The sequence below is a fragment of the Melopsittacus undulatus genome, chromosome 29 (assembly GCF_012275295.1).
Source record: "Melopsittacus undulatus isolate bMelUnd1 chromosome 29, bMelUnd1.mat.Z, whole genome shotgun sequence".
NCBI lineage: Eukaryota > Metazoa > Chordata > Aves > Psittaciformes > Psittaculidae > Melopsittacus > Melopsittacus undulatus.
Window position 1 is genome coordinate 224,284 of NC_047555.1, and position 17,277 is coordinate 241,560.

Sequence of the window (17,277 nt, forward strand, 5' to 3'; positions counted from 1 at the left end):
ATTGATCCCCTTTGACCCCCATTGATCCCCATTGCCCCCCATTGCTCCCCATTGATCCCCATTGATCCCATTGCCCCCCAGAGCGACGAGCTGGGGGTCCAGAAGCGCCTGCGCACGGAGGTCATCCAGCTGGAGGACACCTTGGCCCAGGTGCGCAAGGAGTATGAGATGCTGAGGATTGAGTTCGAGCAGAACCTGGCGGCCAATGAGCAGGCAGGTGAGACACAGAGAGACCTATAGGGACCTATAGAGACCCATAGAGACACATAGAGACACATAGAGACCATAGAGACACATAGAGACATATAGAGACCATAGAGACACATAGAGACACATAGAGACACATAGAGACCATAGAGACACATAGAGACACATAGAGACCATAGAGACACATAGAGACATATAGAGACCATAGAGACACATAGAGACATATAGAGACCATAGAGACACATAGAGACACATAGAGACACATAGAGACCATAGAGACACATAGAGACACATAGAGACCATAGAGACACATAGAGACACATAGAGACACATAGAGACACATAGAGACACATAGAGACACATAGAGACCCATAGAGACACATAGAGACACATAGAGACCATAGAGACAGATAGAGACACATAGAGACACATAGAGACACATAGAGACCATAGAGACACATAGAGACCCATAGAGACCATAGAGACCCATAGAGACACATAGAGACACATAGAGACCTATAGGGACCATAGAGACACATAGAGACACATAGAGACCCATAGAGACACATAGAGACACATAGAGACCATAGAGACACATAGAGACCTATAGAGGCCCATAGGGACCTATAGAGACCATAGAGACACATAGAGACCATAGGGATGCAAGGAGTATGAGATGCTGAGGATTGAGTTCGAGCAGAACCTGGCGGCCAATGAGCAGGCAGGTGAGACACATAGAGACACATAGAGACCCATAGAGACCATAGAGACACATAGAGACACATAGAGACCCATAGAGACACATAGAGACACATAGAGACCATAGAGACACATAGAGACCATAGAGACACATAGAGACCTTATAGGGATCAGTAGAGACCCATAGGGACCCATAGAGAGAGGCCCATAGGGAACTCTTAGAGACCCATAGAGACCTATGGAGACCCTATAGAGACTCATAGAAACCCATAGAGAACCCATGCAGAACCATAGACACCCCATAGAGACCCATAGAGACCTTATAGAGACACATAGGGACCACTAGAGACCAATAGACACCTATAGAGACCCCATAGAGACCCATAGAAACTCCATAGAGCCCCATAGAAACCCATAGAGTCCCCATAAAAACCCATAGAGACCCATAGATACCCCTTAGAGACCCTATACAGACCCATAGAGACCCATAGAGACCCATAGAGACCCATAGAGACCCATAGTGACCCATAGCCCCCCCTGTCCCCCCAGGCCCCATCAACAGGGAGATGCGTCACCTCATCAGCAGCCTCCAGAACCACAACCATCAGCTCAAGGGGGACGTCCAGCGCTACAAGCGGAAGCTGCGGGAGGTGCAGGCCGAGATCAACAAGGTGGGACCAGCCTGGGGGTGGTGTTGCCCCTTTAAGAGCGTGGGGGGTGTTGCCCTTTAAGACAATGAATGGTATTGCCCCTTTAAGGGATGGTGGTATTGCCCATTTAGGGGCAGGGAGGGTGATGCCCCTTTAAGGGAATGGGTGGTGTTGCCCGTTTAAGGGACTGGATGGTGTTATGTCTTTAAGGCGATATGTGGCATTGCCCGTTTAAGGGAATAGGTGGCGTTACCTGTTTAAGGGAATGGGTGTTATTGCCCTTTTAAAGGAATGGGTGGCATTGCCCCTTTTAAGTGCATGGGTGGCATTGCCTATTTAAGGGACAAGGTGGTGTTGGTCCTTTAAACACGTTGGTGGCATTGCCTCTTTAAGGGGCTGAACTATAGGTACACTGCTGGGTCCTATAAAGATGTATAAGTCTTTTAAGGGGGTGGGCTATGGGTACAATGGTGGGGCCCAACATGGCTGAATTATTGGGTGCACCTATAGCAGTGCATAGCCCTTTTAAGGCTGTGGTTAAGCTGGTGCTCGTACCCATATGGGTGCGTAGCCCCTTTAAGGGGTGGAGCTTTGGGTGTAGTATAAGCTTGTGGAAACAGTGGTAGTGTCCACCCATAGCAGTGTATAGCCCTTTTAAGGCCTCCTATAGAGGGCTGTAGCCCCTTTAAGAGGCAGGGCTAAGCTATGGGAAGGCGTGGCCATCACCACTGAATGGGTGGGTCTGCCCTGCTCTGATTGTCTGTTGCCCCTTTAAGAGGCAGAGCCAGGTCCGTTCTCCACCAATGGGCTTGTCCAGCCTTAAAAGGGCAATGGATGTGAATGAATGAGGTGGGACCCACTGTGGGCTCCTCATTAAGCCCTTAAAAGGGCCTCATTGTGGGCGGGGCTAAAGGTGAGGGGGTTACCATATCTCTTAAAGGGGCAACGCCACCATTTACACCCCCCCCCCCTTCTCTCCTTTAGCTCCGCCTCCAGGCCTCCGGCGCCCCTCCCCCTTCCCCCATCGTCCCTCCCCCTCCTCCCCCCCCAACCCCTCCCCCCTCCACCCCCACCCCCTCCCAGGACGAAGCCCCCACCCCCTCCTCCGCCCCTCCCCCTCCCCCCACCTCCGGCCCCGCCCCCCCTCCCACTGGCCCCGCCCCTTTAAAAGAGGAGGACGTGGGCGTGGCCCCACCTGGCCCCGCCCCCTCCGACCCCAAGCGGGAGGACGTGGCCCCGCCCCCTCGCCGGGAGGAGGAGGAGCCTCCGGCCCCAAGCCCCGCCCCCTCGGCCACCCCTCCCCCTCCCCGCTCCAAGGAGCCCCCCCTGCCCCCTCCCCCCCCCATTCCCATCATCCCCTCCCCCCTTCCCCCTCCCCCCTCCTCCCAATCCAGGCCTGGAGCATCACGGGAGAGGGGGAGGGGCAAGGGGGGGGGAGGGGGGGGAGGGGGAGGAGCCAACCCAGCCCCTCCCCCACCCGAGGAGGCCAAGAAGAAGGATTCGGAGCTGCTCAAACAGCTGCGGGGGGAGCTCAAGTGAGTGGGGGGGGGGGTCTATGGGGCTCTATAGGGCTCTATGGGGTTCTATAGGGGTCTATGGGGTTTCTATGGGGCTCTATTGGGGTCTTTGGGGGTCCTATCTTGGTCTATGAGGCTCTGTAGGGGTCTGTTGGGCTCCTATAGGGGTCTGTGGGGGTTTGTGGGGATCTTATAGGTGTCTATGGGTCTCCTATAGGTGTCTGTGGGGGTCCTATAGGGGTCTGTGGGGCTCTATAGGGCTCTATGGGGTTCTATAGGGGTCTATGGGGTTTCTATGGGGCTCTATAGGGGTCTATGGGGTTCCTATAGGGGTCTGTGGGGTTTCTATGGGGCTCTATAGGGCTCTATGGGGTTCTATAGGGGTCTATGGGGTTTCTATGGGGCTCTATAGGGCTCTATGGGGTTCTATAGGGGTCTATGGGGTTTCTATGGGGCTCTATAGGGCTCTATGGGGTTCTATAGGGGTCTATGGGGTTTCTATGGGGCTCTATAGGGGTCTATGGGGTTCCTATAGGGGTCTGTGGGGTTCCTATAGGAGTCTGTGAGGCTCTATAGGGGTCTATGGGTCTCTATGGGGTCTCTATGGGTCCTTATGTGTCTCTATAGGGTCTCTATGGGTCTGTGTGGGTTGCTGTGATGTCTCTATGAGTCTCTATGGGTCCCTACGGGGTCTCTATGGGTTCCTATGGGCTCTCTATGTGTCTCTATATGTCTCTATGGGTCCCTATGGGGTCTCCATGTGTGTGTATGTGCCACAGGAAGGCTCAGGAGAGCCAGAAGGAGATGAAGCTGCTCTTGGACATGTACAAGTCGGCACCAAAGGAGCAGAGGGACAAGGTGCAGCTGATGGCGGCTGAGAGGAAGAGCAAGGCTGAGGTGGGCACATGACACACGTGACAGCACGTGACCTACATGTGACCTACACATGACCACATGTAACATACGTGACCTACATGTGACCACACATGACCTACATGTGACCACACGTGACCTACATGTGACCATATGTGACCTACATGTGACCACATGTGAACATATGTGATCTACATGTGATCTACACGTGAGCATGTTAACACACATGACCTACATATGACCGTATCTGAACACATGTGACTTACATGCGACTTACATATGACCAGATGTGTATATATGTGACCTACACATGACCTACACGTGAGCATATGTGAACACAAGTGACCACATGTGAACACAGATAACCTATACATCACCTACATGTGAACAGATGTGAACACATGTGAACTATGTGCGACCTACAAGTGACCATATGTGAACACATGTGACTTACATGTCACACCCCTTATCACATATTAGAACATGTTATCACACACTAACACACTTCAGCACATGTTATTACATGTTCCTGCATATTAGAATACATTATCACACACTGATGTAGTTAAGCACATGTTATTACATATTAACACACACTATAAAGTATGAAAACATGCAACTACACACTAACGTGCTTTAGCACATGTTATTACATGTTAGCAGACATCATCACATATTGGAACACATTGCCGTACACTAACATGATTAATCATGTTTTACCACATATTAACACATGTTATCATGTATTAGAACATGTAACCACACACTAGCATGCTTTAGCACATGTTGTTACATGTTAACACACATTATCACATATTAAAACATGTTATCACACACTAATGTGGTTAAGCACATTTTAATATCTATTAAAACATGTTAACATGTATTAGAACATGTAACCACACACTAACATGCATTAGTAGACATTATTACATGTTATTGCGCATTATCACATATTAGAACCCATTAACACACATTAGCACACATTATCACATATTAATACCCGCTATTACATATTAAAACACATTACCATGCTTTAGCCCACGTTATTACATGTTAACACACGTTATGACATGTTAGAACATGATAACACATGCTATTCTCCCCCAACCCCCGTTTATGACGTCACCACCCCCATGCTGACATCACTGATGACGTCACAGGCGGAGGAGCTCCGCTGCCGCGCGCGGGAGCTGGAGGAGCGCGAGCGCCGCGAGAGCAAGAAGCTGGCGGATGAGGAGGCCTTGAGGAGGCTGCGGGCGGGGGAGGAGCACATCGAGGCCCTGCAGCGCCGCCTGGCGGCCACCAAGCAGGTCAGAGCCAATCAGAGGGCAGGATGGGGTGGGAGGGGCTTGTGGTGGCCAATGGGAGCTAAGGGTGGGGTGGGAGGGGTCTAAGGCGGCCAATGGGAGGGCAGGATGGGGTGGGAGGGGGAGGAGCACATCGAGGCCCTGCAGCGCCGCCTGGCGGCCACCAAGCAGGTCAGAGCCAATCAGAGGTCAGGATGGGGTGGGAGGGGCTTGTGGTGGCCAATGGGAGCTAAGGGTGGGGTGGGAGGGGTCTAAGGCGGCCAATGGGAGGGCAGGATGGGGTGGGAGGGGGAGGAGCACATCGAGGCCCTGCAGCGCCGCCTGGCGGCCACCAAGCAGGTCAGAGCCAATCAGAGGGCAGGATGGGGTGGGAGGGGCCTGAGGCAGCCAATGAGAGCGCAGGATGGGGTGGGAGGGGAGGAGCACATCGAGGCGCTGCAGCGCCGCCTGGCGGCCACCAAGCAGGTGACAGCCAATCAGAGGGCAGGGTGGGGTGGGAGGGGCCTAAGGCAGCCAATGGGAGGGCAGGATGGGGTGGGAGGGGCCTGAGGCGGCCAATGGGAGCAGAGGATGGGGTGGGAGGGGAGGAGTCAAGGGGTGGGCGGGGGAGGAGCACATCGAGGCCCTGCAGCGCCGCCTGGCGGCCACCAAGCAGGTCAGAGCCAATCAGAGGGCAGGATGGGGTGGGAGGGGCCTGAGGCGGCCAATGGGAGCAACGGATGGGGTGGAGCTAAAGGGGGGCGGAGCATGAGGGGAGGAGCACATTGAGGCCCTGCAGCGCCGTCTGGCGGCCACCAAGCAGGTGAGAGCCAATCAGAGGGCAGCATGGGGTGGGAGGGGCCTGAGGCGGCCAATGGGAGCAGAGGGTGGGGTGGGAGGGGCCTGTGGTAGCCAATGGGAGCAAGGGATGGGGTGGGAGGGGAGGAGCACATCGAGGCCCTGCAGCGCCGCCTGGCGGCCATCAAGCAGGTGGGAGCCAATCAGAGGGCAGGATGGGGTGGGAGGGGCCTAAGGCAGCCAATGGGAGCGCAGGATGGGGGTGGAGCTAAAGGGAGGGCGAGGAGCACATCGAGGCCCTGCAGCGCCGCCTGGCGGCCACCAAGCAGGTCAGAGCCAATCAGAGGGCAGCGTGGGGTGGGAGGGGCCTGAGGCGGCCAATGGGAGGGCAGGATGGGGTGGGAGGGGCTTGAGGTAGCCAATGGGAGCAGAGGATGGGGGAGGGAGGGGGTGGAGCTAGAGGAGGGAGGGGAGGAGCACATCGAGGCCCTGCAGCGCCGCCTGGCAGCCACCAAGCAGGTGAGAGCCAATCAGAGGGCAGCATGGGGTGGGAGGGGCTTGTGGTAGCCAATGAGAGCAGAGGATGGGGTGGGAGGGGCTTGTGGTAGCCAATGGGAGCAAGGGATGGGGTGGGAGGGGGAGGAGCACATCGAGGCCCTGCAGCGCCGCCTGGCGGCCACCAAGCAGGTGAGAGCCAATCAGAGGGCAGCATGGGGTGGGAGGGGCCTGAGGCGGCCAATGGGAGCAGAGGGTGGGGTGGGAGGGGCCTGTGGTAGCCAATGGGAGAGAAGGATGGGGGTGGGAGGGGAGGAGCACATCGAGGCCCTGCAGCGCCGCCTGGCGGCCACCAAGCAGGTGAGAGCCAATCAGAGGGCAGGATGGGGTGGGAGGGGCTTGTGGTAGCCAATGGGAGAGAAGGATGGGGGTGGGAGGGGAGGAGCATGAGGGGAGGAGCACATCGAGGCCCTGCAGCGCCGCCTGGCGGCCACCAAGCAAGTGAGAGCCAATCAGAGGGCAGGATGGGGTGGGAGGGGCTTGTGGCAGCCAATGAGAGCGGAGGATGGGGGTGGAGCTAAAGGGAGCGGTGGAATGATGAGTCCATGATAGTGGAGCTGTGTTGAGTCAATGATGGATCCATGATGATGGTTCAATGATGATGATTTCATGATGGAACCATAATGGATCCATTGACTCTATGCTGATGGGTCTATGATGAGTCCATGATGATGGATCCATGATGGTTCAGTGATGATGGGTCCATGATGTATTCATGATAATGACTCCATGATCAATCCATGATGGATCCGTTGATTCTATGATGATGGGTCTATGATGAGTCTATAATGATGGGTTCATGATATCTCCATGATCAATCCATAATGGGTCTACACTGTCTCTATGACAATGCTGTCTCCATGGTGACTCTGTCTCCATGACAACACTGTCTCCATGGTGATGCTGTCTTCATGACAACACTGTTTCCATGGTGATGCCATCTCCATGATGCCGTCTCCATGGTGACACTTTCTCCATAACGATGCTGTCTCCATGATGTTGTCTCCATGACACTCTCTCCATGACAACACTGTCTCCATGGTGATGCTGTCTCCATGGCGATGCTGTCTCCATTATGCCATCTCGATGGTGACACTGTCTCTATGGTGACACCATCTCCATGCCAACCCCATCTCCATGGTGATGTTGTCTCCATGACAACACTGTTTCCATGACACCATGTTCATTGTGGTGTTATCTCTATGACAACACCATTTCCATGCCAACCCCATTTTTATGGTGACACCATTTCCATGATGCCATCTCCATGACACTGTCTCCATGATGCTGTCTCCATGGTGACGCTGTCTCTATGACACCATCTCCATGATGCTGTCTCTATGGTGCTGTCTCCATGACACTGTCTCCATCGTGATGCTGTCTCTATGATGTTGTCTCCATTATGCCATCTCCATGGTGACACCATTTCCATGCCAACACCATCTCTATGGTGACACCATCTCCATGGTGATGCCATCTCCATGACACTGTCTCCATGATGCTGTCTCCATGGTGATACTGTCTCCATGACACTGTCTCCATGATGCTGTCTCCATGGTGATACTGTCTCCATGACACTGTCTCCATGACAACGCTGTCTCTATGGTGACCCCATCTCCATGCCGACCCCATCTCCATGGTGATGCCATCTCCATGACACTGTCTCCATGATGTTGTCTTTATGATACTGTCTTTATGACAACACTGTCTCCATGGTGACACTGTCTCCATGATGCTATCTCTATGACACCATCTCCATGGTGACACTGTCTCTATGACAACCCCATCTCCATGCCGACCCCACCCCCCCTCAGGAGGAGGAGGCCCTGCTGTCCGAGATGGACGTGACCGGCCAGGCCTTTGAGGACATGCAGGAGCAGAACCTGCGGCTGCTGCAGCAGCTGCGTGAGAAGGATGATGCCAACTTCAAGCTCATGTCCGAGCGCATCAAAGCCAATCAGATCCACAAGCTGCTGCGAGAGGAGAAGGACGAGCTGGCAGAGCAGGTGCTGGCGCTCAAGGCACAGGTGGGGAGCGGCAATGAGCCATAAGGGATGATGGAGAGGGATACAGGACCCATAAGTGGGGATGGAGGAACCATAAGTGGGGATGGAGAGCACATAAATGGGGATGGAGGACCCATAAGTGGGGATGGAGGGGGATACAGGACCCATAAGTAGTGATGGAGAGGGATGGAGGACCCATAAGTGATGATGGAAGGCACGTAAATGGGGATGGAGGACCCATAAGTAGTGACAGAAAGCAGTAGGTGATGATGGAAGACCCATAAGTGAAGATGGAGGACCCATAAGTAGCGATGAAGGTCCAATAGGTGATGATGCAGGATCCATAAGTGATGATGGAGAACCTATAACAGATGATGGAGGGGGATGGAGGACCCATAAGTGGAGAGGTAGGACCCATAAGCAGTGATGAAGGACCAATAGGTGATGATGGAGAAACCGTAAGTAGTGATGGAGAACAGTGGTGATGATGGAGGGGATGCTGCGCGAGGAGAAGGACGAGCTGGCTGAGCAGGTGCTGGCGCTCAAGGCACAGGTGGGAACCAGCAGTGACCCATAACCAAGGGGGCAGGACCCATAAGTGATGATGGAGGACCCATAAGTAGTGATAGAGGGGTCGTAAGTGGTGATGGAGAGGGATACAGGACCCATAAGTGATGATGGATGGGGATGGAGGAGCCATAAGTAATGATGAAGGACCAATAGGTGATGATGGAGAATCCGTAAGTGATGATGGAGAGGGATATAGGACCCATAAGTGATGATGGAGAGCACATAAATGGGGATGGAGGACATATAAGTGATGATGAAGGACCCATAAGTAGTGATGGAGAACAATAGGTGGTGATGGAGGACCCATAAGTGATGATGGAGGACCCATAAGGGGGATGGAGGAGACATAAGTAGTGACGGAGGACCAATAGGTGATGATGGAGGACCCATAAGTGAGGATGGAGAGGGATGGAGAGGCCATAAGTAGTGATGGAGGACCCATAAGTGGAGATGTAGAACCCATAAGTAGTGATGGAGAACAATAGGTGATGATGGAGGACCCATAAGTGGTGATGGAGGACCCATAAGTGAGGATGGAGAGGGATGGAGAGGTCATAAGTGATGATGGAGGACCCATAAGTAGTGATGAAGGACCAATAGGTGATGATGGAGGGGACATAAGTAGGGATGGAGAGGGATGCAGGATCCATAAGTGATGATAGAGGGGTCGTAAGTGATGATGGAGAGGCCATAAGTGATGATGGAGGACCCATAAGTGAGGATGGAGGAGGCATAAATGGGGATGTAGGACCCATAAGTAGTGATGAAGGACCAATAGGTGATGATGGAGAACCCATAAGTGAGGATGGAGAAGGTTGGATGGGGTTGGAGGACCCATAAGTGGGGATGGAGGACACATAAGTGATGATGGAGGGGATGCTGTGCAAGGAGAAGGACGAGCTGGCCGAGCAGGTGCTGGCGCTCAAGGCACAGGTGGGGACCAGCACTGACCCATAACCAAGGGGGCAGGACCCATAAGTGATGATGGGGGACCCATAAGTAGTGATAGAGGGGTCGTAAGTGGTGATGGAGAGGGATACAGGACCCATAAGTGGGGATAGAAGGGGATGGAGAACCCATAAGTAGTGATGGAGAACAATAGGTGATGATGGAGGACCCATAAGTGGGGATGGGGGACCCATAGGTAGTGATGGAGAGGGATACAGGACCCATAAGTGATGATGGAGGGGATGCTGTGCGAGGAGAAGGATGAGCTGGCCGAGCAGGTGCTGGCGCTCAAGGCACAGGTGGGGAGCAGTGCGGACCCATAGGTGATGATGGAGGACCCATAAGTGTGGATGGATGCAGATGGAGGGCCCATAAGTGATGGTAGAGGGGGATACAGGACCCATAAGTGGGGATGGGGGACCCATAAGTAGTGATGAAGGACCAATAGGTGATGATGGAGAACCCATAAGTAGTGGTGGAGAACAGTAGGTGATGATGGAGGGGGATGCAGGACCCATAAGTGATGATGGAGGACACATAAGTGGAGATGGAGTGGCCATAAATGGGGATAGAGCAATTATAAAGGGATGGAGGTTGGAGGGTTGGGGACCCATAAGTGATTCTGCTGCCCCATAAGTGATGCTTTATGCCCCCTAAATGATGCTTTATGCCCTGTAAGTGATGCTTTATGTCCCATAAGTGATGCTTTATGTCCCATAAGTGATGCTTTATGTCCCATAAGTGATGCTCTGTGCCCCATAAGTGGTTCTCCTGCCCCATAAGCGCTGCTCTGTGCCCCATAAGTGATTCAGGTGCCCCATAAGTGCTGCTCTGTGCCCCATAAGTGCTGCTCTGTGCCCCCTAAGTGTTGCTTTATGCCCCATAAAGTGTTCTGCCCCATAAGTGGTGCTCTGTGCCCCATAAGTGATTCTCTGTGCCCCATAAGCAGTTCTCCTGCCCCACAAGTACCTCTCTGTGCCCCACAAGTGCCGCTCTGTGCCCCCCAAGCGCAGGTGGACGCGCAGCTGCTGCTGGTGCAGAAGCTGGAGGAGAAGGAGCGAGGGCTGCAGAGCAGCCTGGGGGCAGTGGAGAAGGAGCTGGCGCTGAGGAGCCAGGCACTGGAGCTGCACAAGAGGAAGGTGGGATCATACTGGGGATACTGGGAATCAATGGGGATCAATGGGGATCAATGGGGATCAATGGGGATCAATGGGGATGGGGTAATGGGGATCAATGGGGATGAATGGGGATCAATGGGGATCAATGGGGATGGATGGGGATCAATGGGGATGGATATGGGGTAATGGGGATCAATGGGGATCAATGGGGATGGATATGGGGATCAATGGGGATCAATGGGGATGGGGATGGAGAAGGAGCTGGCACTGAGGAGCCAGGCACTGGAGCTGCACAAGAGGAAGGTGGGATCATACTGGGGATACTGGGAATCAATGGGGATCAATGGGGATCAATGGGGATCAATGGGGATGGGGTAATGGGGATCAATGGGGATGAATGGGGATCAATGGGGATCAATGGGGATGGATGGGGATCAATGGGGATGGATATGGGGTAATGGGGATCAATGGGGATCAATGGGGATGGATATGGGGATCAATGGGGATCAATGGGGATGGGGATGGAGAAGGAGCTGGCAGTGAGGAGCCAGGCACTGGAGCTGCACAAGAGGAAGGTGGGATCATACTGGGGATACTGGGAATGAATGGGGATCAATGGGGATCAATGGGGATCAATGGGGATCAATGGGGATCAATGGGGATGGATATGGGGTAATGGGGATCAATGGGGATCAATGGGGATGGATATGGGGTAATGGGGATCAATGGGGATCAATGGGGATGGGGATGGAGAAGGAGCTGGCACTGAGGAGCCAGGCACTGGAGCTGCACAAGAGGAAGGTGGGATCATACTGGGGATACTGGGATTGAATGGGGATCAATGGGGATCAATGGAGATCAATGGGGATCAATGGGGATGGATATGGGGTAATGGGGATCAATGGGGATCAATGGGGATGGGGATGGAGAAGGAGCTGGCGCTGAGGAGCCAGGCACTGGAGCTGCACAAGAGGAAGGTGGGATCATACTGGGAACGATGGGAATGGGATAATGGGATAATGGGGATAATGGGAATCGGATAATGGGGATGGACATGGCATAATGTGGATAATGGGGATGGGATAACGGGAATAATGGATATGGGATAATGGGAATGATGGATATGGGTTAATGGGAATGATGGGGTAATGGGAGTGATGGGAACGATGGGATATTGGGATAATGGGAATGATGGAGATGGGATAATGGGAATGATGAGAATGAAGGGATAATGGGATAATGGGAATGATGGATATGGGTTAATGAGAATGATGGGATAATGGGATGATGGGAACGATAGGATAATGGGAATGATGGATATGGGATAATGGGGATGGAATGGGAATGATGGGAATGAATATGGGATAATGGGAATGGATGGGGATGGATGGGAATGAATGGGAATGATGGGAATGGATGGGAATGGATCTGGGATAATGGGAATGATGGAAATGGAATGGGAATGATGGGAATAGGTTGGGATAATGGGAACGAATGGGAGTGGATGGGAATGAATGGGAATGGATGGGAATGAATGGGAATGGATGGGAATGGATATGGGATAATGGGAATGGATGGGAATGGATGGGAATGAATGCGAATGGCTATGGGATGATGGGAATGAATGGGAACAAATGGGAATGACTGGGAATGATGGGAATGGATGGGAATGGATAAGGGATAATGGGAATGATGGGAATGGAATGGGAATGATGGGAATAGGTTGGGATAATGGGAACGAATGGGAGTGGATGGGAATGAATGGTAATGGATATGGCATAATGGGAATGAATGGGAATGGATGGGAATGGATCTGGGATAATGGGAATGAATGGGAACGAATGGGAGTGAATGGGACTGATGGGAACGAATGGGAATGAATGGGAACGAATGGGAATGATGGGAATGAATAGGAATGATAGTAATGGATATGGAATAATGGGAATGGATGGGAATGGGTATGGGATAATTGGAATGAATGGGAATGATGGTAATGGTCGGAATGATGGGAATGAATGGGAATGGATGGGAATGATGGTAATGGCTATGGGATGATGGGAATGAATGGGAATGTCCCCCACTGTCCCCCAATGCCCCCTAATGACCCCAATCCCTCCCTCCCCCCCCCAGGCAGTGGAAGCCGCTCAGCTGGCCGAGGACCTGCGGGCACAGGGGGAACATGTCCAGGCCAGACTGAGGGAGCTGCAGAGCTGTGCAGCTGAGAACAGGGCAGCCAAGGACAAGGAGTCCCTGAGCCTCAAGAGGGCACAGGTGGGGCTATGGGGTTCCTATAGGGGTCTATGGGGTTCCTATAGGGCTCTATGGGTTCCTATAGGGGTCTATGGGGCTCTATGGGGTTCCTATAGGGCTCTATGGGGTTCCTATAGGGGTCTATGGGGCTCTATGGGGTTCCTATAGGGCTCTATGGGGTTCCTATAGGGCTCTATGGGGTTCCTATAGGGCTCTATGGGGTTCCTATAGGGGTCTATGGGGGTCTATGGGGCTCCTATAGGAGCTGCAGAGCTGTGCAGCTGAGAACAGGGCAGCCAAGGACAAGGAGTCCCTGAGCCTCAAGAGGGCACAGGTGGGGCTATGGGCTTCCTATAGGGGTCTATGGGGTTCCTATAGGGGTCTATGGGGTTCCTATAGGGGTCTATGGGGTTCCTATAGGGGTCTATGGGGCTCCTATAGGGGTCTATGGGGTTCCTATAGGGGTCTATGGGGATCTATGGGGCTCCTATAGGAGCTGCAGAGCTGTGCAGCTGAGAACAGGGCAGCCAAGGACAAGGAGTCCCTGAGCCTCAAGAGGGCACAGGTGGGGCTATGGGGTTCCTATAGGGGTCTATGGGGTTCCTATAGGGCTCTATGGGTTCCTATAGGGCTCTATGGGGTGCTATGGGGTTCCTATAGGGCTCTAAGGGTTCCTATAGGGGTCTATGGGGCTCTATGGGGGTCTATGGGGTTCCTATAGGGGTCTATGGGGCTCCTATAGAGGTCTATGGGGGTCTATGGGGCTCCTATAGGAGCTGCAGACCTGTGCAGCTGAGAACAGGGCAGCCAAGGACAAGGAGTCCCTGAGCCTCAAGAGGGCACAGGTGGGGCTATGGGGTTCCTATAGGGCTCTATGGGGTTCCTATAGGGCTCTATGGGTTCCTATAGGGCTCTATGGGTTCCTATAGGTCTCTATGGGGTTCCTATAGGTCTCTATGGGTTCCTATAGGTCTCTATGGGTTCCTATAGGGCTCTATGGGTTCCTATAGGTCTCCATGGGCTCTATTGGGTGCCAGGGGGCCGCAGGCAGGGGTTTGCTGCGCGGCCTGCAGGGGGCGGTAAAGGGCTGCAGGGGGCGGGGCCAGCACAGGACACGCCCCCAGGCTGGGGTCTGATTGGCTGGAGAGGGATTCATTGATGTCAATGGGTCTCTATGTGTCTCTATGAGGTTTCAATGGGGTCTCTATGGTCTCTATGTGTCTCTATGTGTCTCTATGTGTCTCTATGTGTCTCTATGGTCTCTATGTGTCTCTATGTGTCTCTATGTGTCTCTATGTGTCTCTATGGGTCTCTATGTGTCTCTATGTGTCTCTATGTGTCTCTGTGTCTCTATGTGTCTCTATGTGTCTCTATGTGTCTCTATGGGTCTCTATGTGTCTCTATGTGTCTCTATGTGTCTCTGTGTCTCTATGTGTCTCTATGGGTCTCTATGTGTCTCTATGTGTCTCTATGGTCTCTATGTGTCTCTATGTGTCTCTATGTGTCTCTATGGGTCTCTATGTATCTCTATGTGTCTCTATGTGTCTCTATGTATCTCTATGTGTCTCTATGTGTCTCTATGGGTCTCTGTGTCTCTATGTGTCTCTATGTATCTCTATGTGTCTCTATGTGTCTCTATGTGTCTCTATGGGTCTCTATGTGTCTCTATGGGTCTCTATGTGTCTCTATGGGTCTCTATGTGTCTCTATGGGTCTCTATGTGTCTCTATGTGTCTCTATGGGTCTCTATGTGTCTCTATGTGTCTCTATGTGTCTCTATGTGTCTCTATGGTCTCTATGTGTCTCTATGTGTCTCTATGTGTCTCTATGTGTCTCTATGTGTCTCTATGGTCTCTATGTGTCTCTATGGGTCCTGCCCCACAGGAGGAGCTCTCTCGCCTGCGCCGGAAGCTGGAGAAGCAGCGCAAGGTTGAGGTTTATGCTGATGCCGACCAAATCCTGCAGGAGGAGATCAAGGAATATCGGGTATGGGGGGGGGGGGGAGACCCATGGAGCCCATTGAGTCCCGTTGATCCCCATTGTGTTCCATTGACACCCATTGAGCCCCATTGACTCCCATGGAGCCCCATTGACCCCATTGAGTCACATTGACACCCATTGACTCCCATTGACTCCATTGAGCCCCATTGACACTCACAGAGTTCCATTGATACCCATTGATTTCCATTGACACCTGTTGACCCCATTGACACCCACTGAGCCCCATTGACTCCATTGATCCCCACTGAAACCCATTGAGCCCCATTGACCCCCATTGATTCCCATTGAGTTCCATTGACCCCCGTTGAGTCCTTTTGACTTCAATTGACCTCATTGAGTCCCATTGACTCCCTTTGACCCCCATTGCCCCGTATTGACCCCTATTGACCCGCTTTGATCCCATTGAGTCTTATTGGGACCCATTGAGTCCCATTGATACCCATTGACTCTCACTCCCATTGAGTTCCATTGAGTCCCAATGAGTCCTGTTGACTCCCACTGACCCCCATTGACTCCCATTGACTCCATTGACTTTCATTGACTTCCATTGACTCGTATTGCCGCTGTTGACTCTCATTGACACCCATTGATTCCCATTGACCTCCATTGACTCCCATTGAGTCCCACTGACACCCAATGAGTTCCATTGACTACCATTGGTTCCCATTGGTTCCCATTGACTCCCATTGACCCGCTTTGATCCCATTGAGTCCTATTGGGTCCCATTGAGTCCCATTGACTCCCATTGCCCCCCATTGCCTCCCACTGACCCCCATTGACTCCCATTGATTCCCATTGCCCCCCATTGACCCCCATTGACTTCCATTGGTTCCCATTGACTACCATTGACCCGCTTTGATCCCATTGAGTCCTATGGGGTCCCATTAAGTCCCACTGAGTCCCATTGACCCCCATTGACTCCATGACCCCCATTGACCCCCATTGACTTCCATTGGTTCCCATTGACCCGCTTTGATCCCATTGAGTCCTATTGGGTCCCATTGACTCCCATTGATCCCCATTGACCCCCATTGACTTCCATTGATTCCTATTGAGTTCCATTGACCTCCATTGAGTCCCATTGAGTCCCATTGAGTCTTATTGACTCCCATCGCCCCCCATTGAGTCCCATTGACTCCCATTGCCCCCCACCCCCCCAGGCCCGCCTGACCTGCCCCTGCTGCAACGCCCGCAAGAAGGATGCTGTGCTCACCAAGTGCTTCCATGTCTTCTGCTTCGAGTGCGTCCGGAGCCGCTACGAGACCAGGCAGAGGAAGTGTCCCAAGTGCAACGCGGCCTTTGGGGCCCATGACTTCCATAGGGTCTACATCAGCTGAGCTCCATAGAGACACATAGAGACACATAGATACCCTATAGGGACCCATAGAGACCCATAGGGATCCATAGATACCCCATAGAGACACATAGAGACCCATAGGGATCCATAGGGTTCCATAGAGACCAGGCAGAGGAAGTGTCCCAAGTGCAACGCGGCCTTTGGGGCCCATGACTTCCATAGGGTCTACATCAGCTGAGCCCCATAGAGACCTATAGATACCCCATAGAGACCCATAGGGATCCATAGGGATCCATAGAGACCCACAGGGACACATAGGGACCCATAGGGATCCATAGGGACCCATAGGGATCCATAGGGTTCCATAGAGACCAGGCAGAGGAAGTGTCCCAAGTGCAACGCGGCCTTTGGGGCACATGACTTCCATAGGGTCTACATCAGCTGAGACCTATAGAGACACATAGGGACACATAGAGACCCATAGGGAGCCATAGGGATAC

At 52.9% G+C, this 17,277-nt stretch overlaps 1 protein-coding gene across 1 annotated transcript in view; it reads left to right on the forward strand.

Moving 5' to 3' along the window:
• Positions 1 to 16,871, forward strand: part of RNF40 (ring finger protein 40) — a 33,014-nt gene extending 16,143 nt beyond the window's left edge. The window contains exons 10-21 of the mRNA XM_034072478.1: positions 82 to 217; positions 1,456 to 1,577; positions 2,541 to 2,585; positions 2,640 to 2,884; positions 2,951 to 3,091; positions 3,853 to 3,970; positions 5,110 to 5,259; positions 8,403 to 8,615; positions 11,126 to 11,251; positions 13,361 to 13,501; positions 15,364 to 15,465; positions 16,641 to 16,871. Of these exons, the coding sequence (XP_033928369.1) occupies positions 82 to 217; positions 1,456 to 1,577; positions 2,541 to 2,585; positions 2,640 to 2,884; positions 2,951 to 3,091; positions 3,853 to 3,970; positions 5,110 to 5,259; positions 8,403 to 8,615; positions 11,126 to 11,251; positions 13,361 to 13,501; positions 15,364 to 15,465; positions 16,641 to 16,817 (1,716 nt within the window). The 3' untranslated portion in view covers positions 16,818 to 16,871. The remainder of the gene's footprint in view (positions 1 to 81; positions 218 to 1,455; positions 1,578 to 2,540; positions 2,586 to 2,639; positions 2,885 to 2,950; positions 3,092 to 3,852; positions 3,971 to 5,109; positions 5,260 to 8,402; positions 8,616 to 11,125; positions 11,252 to 13,360; positions 13,502 to 15,363; positions 15,466 to 16,640) is intronic.
• Positions 16,872 to 17,277: the final 406 nt, after the last annotated feature.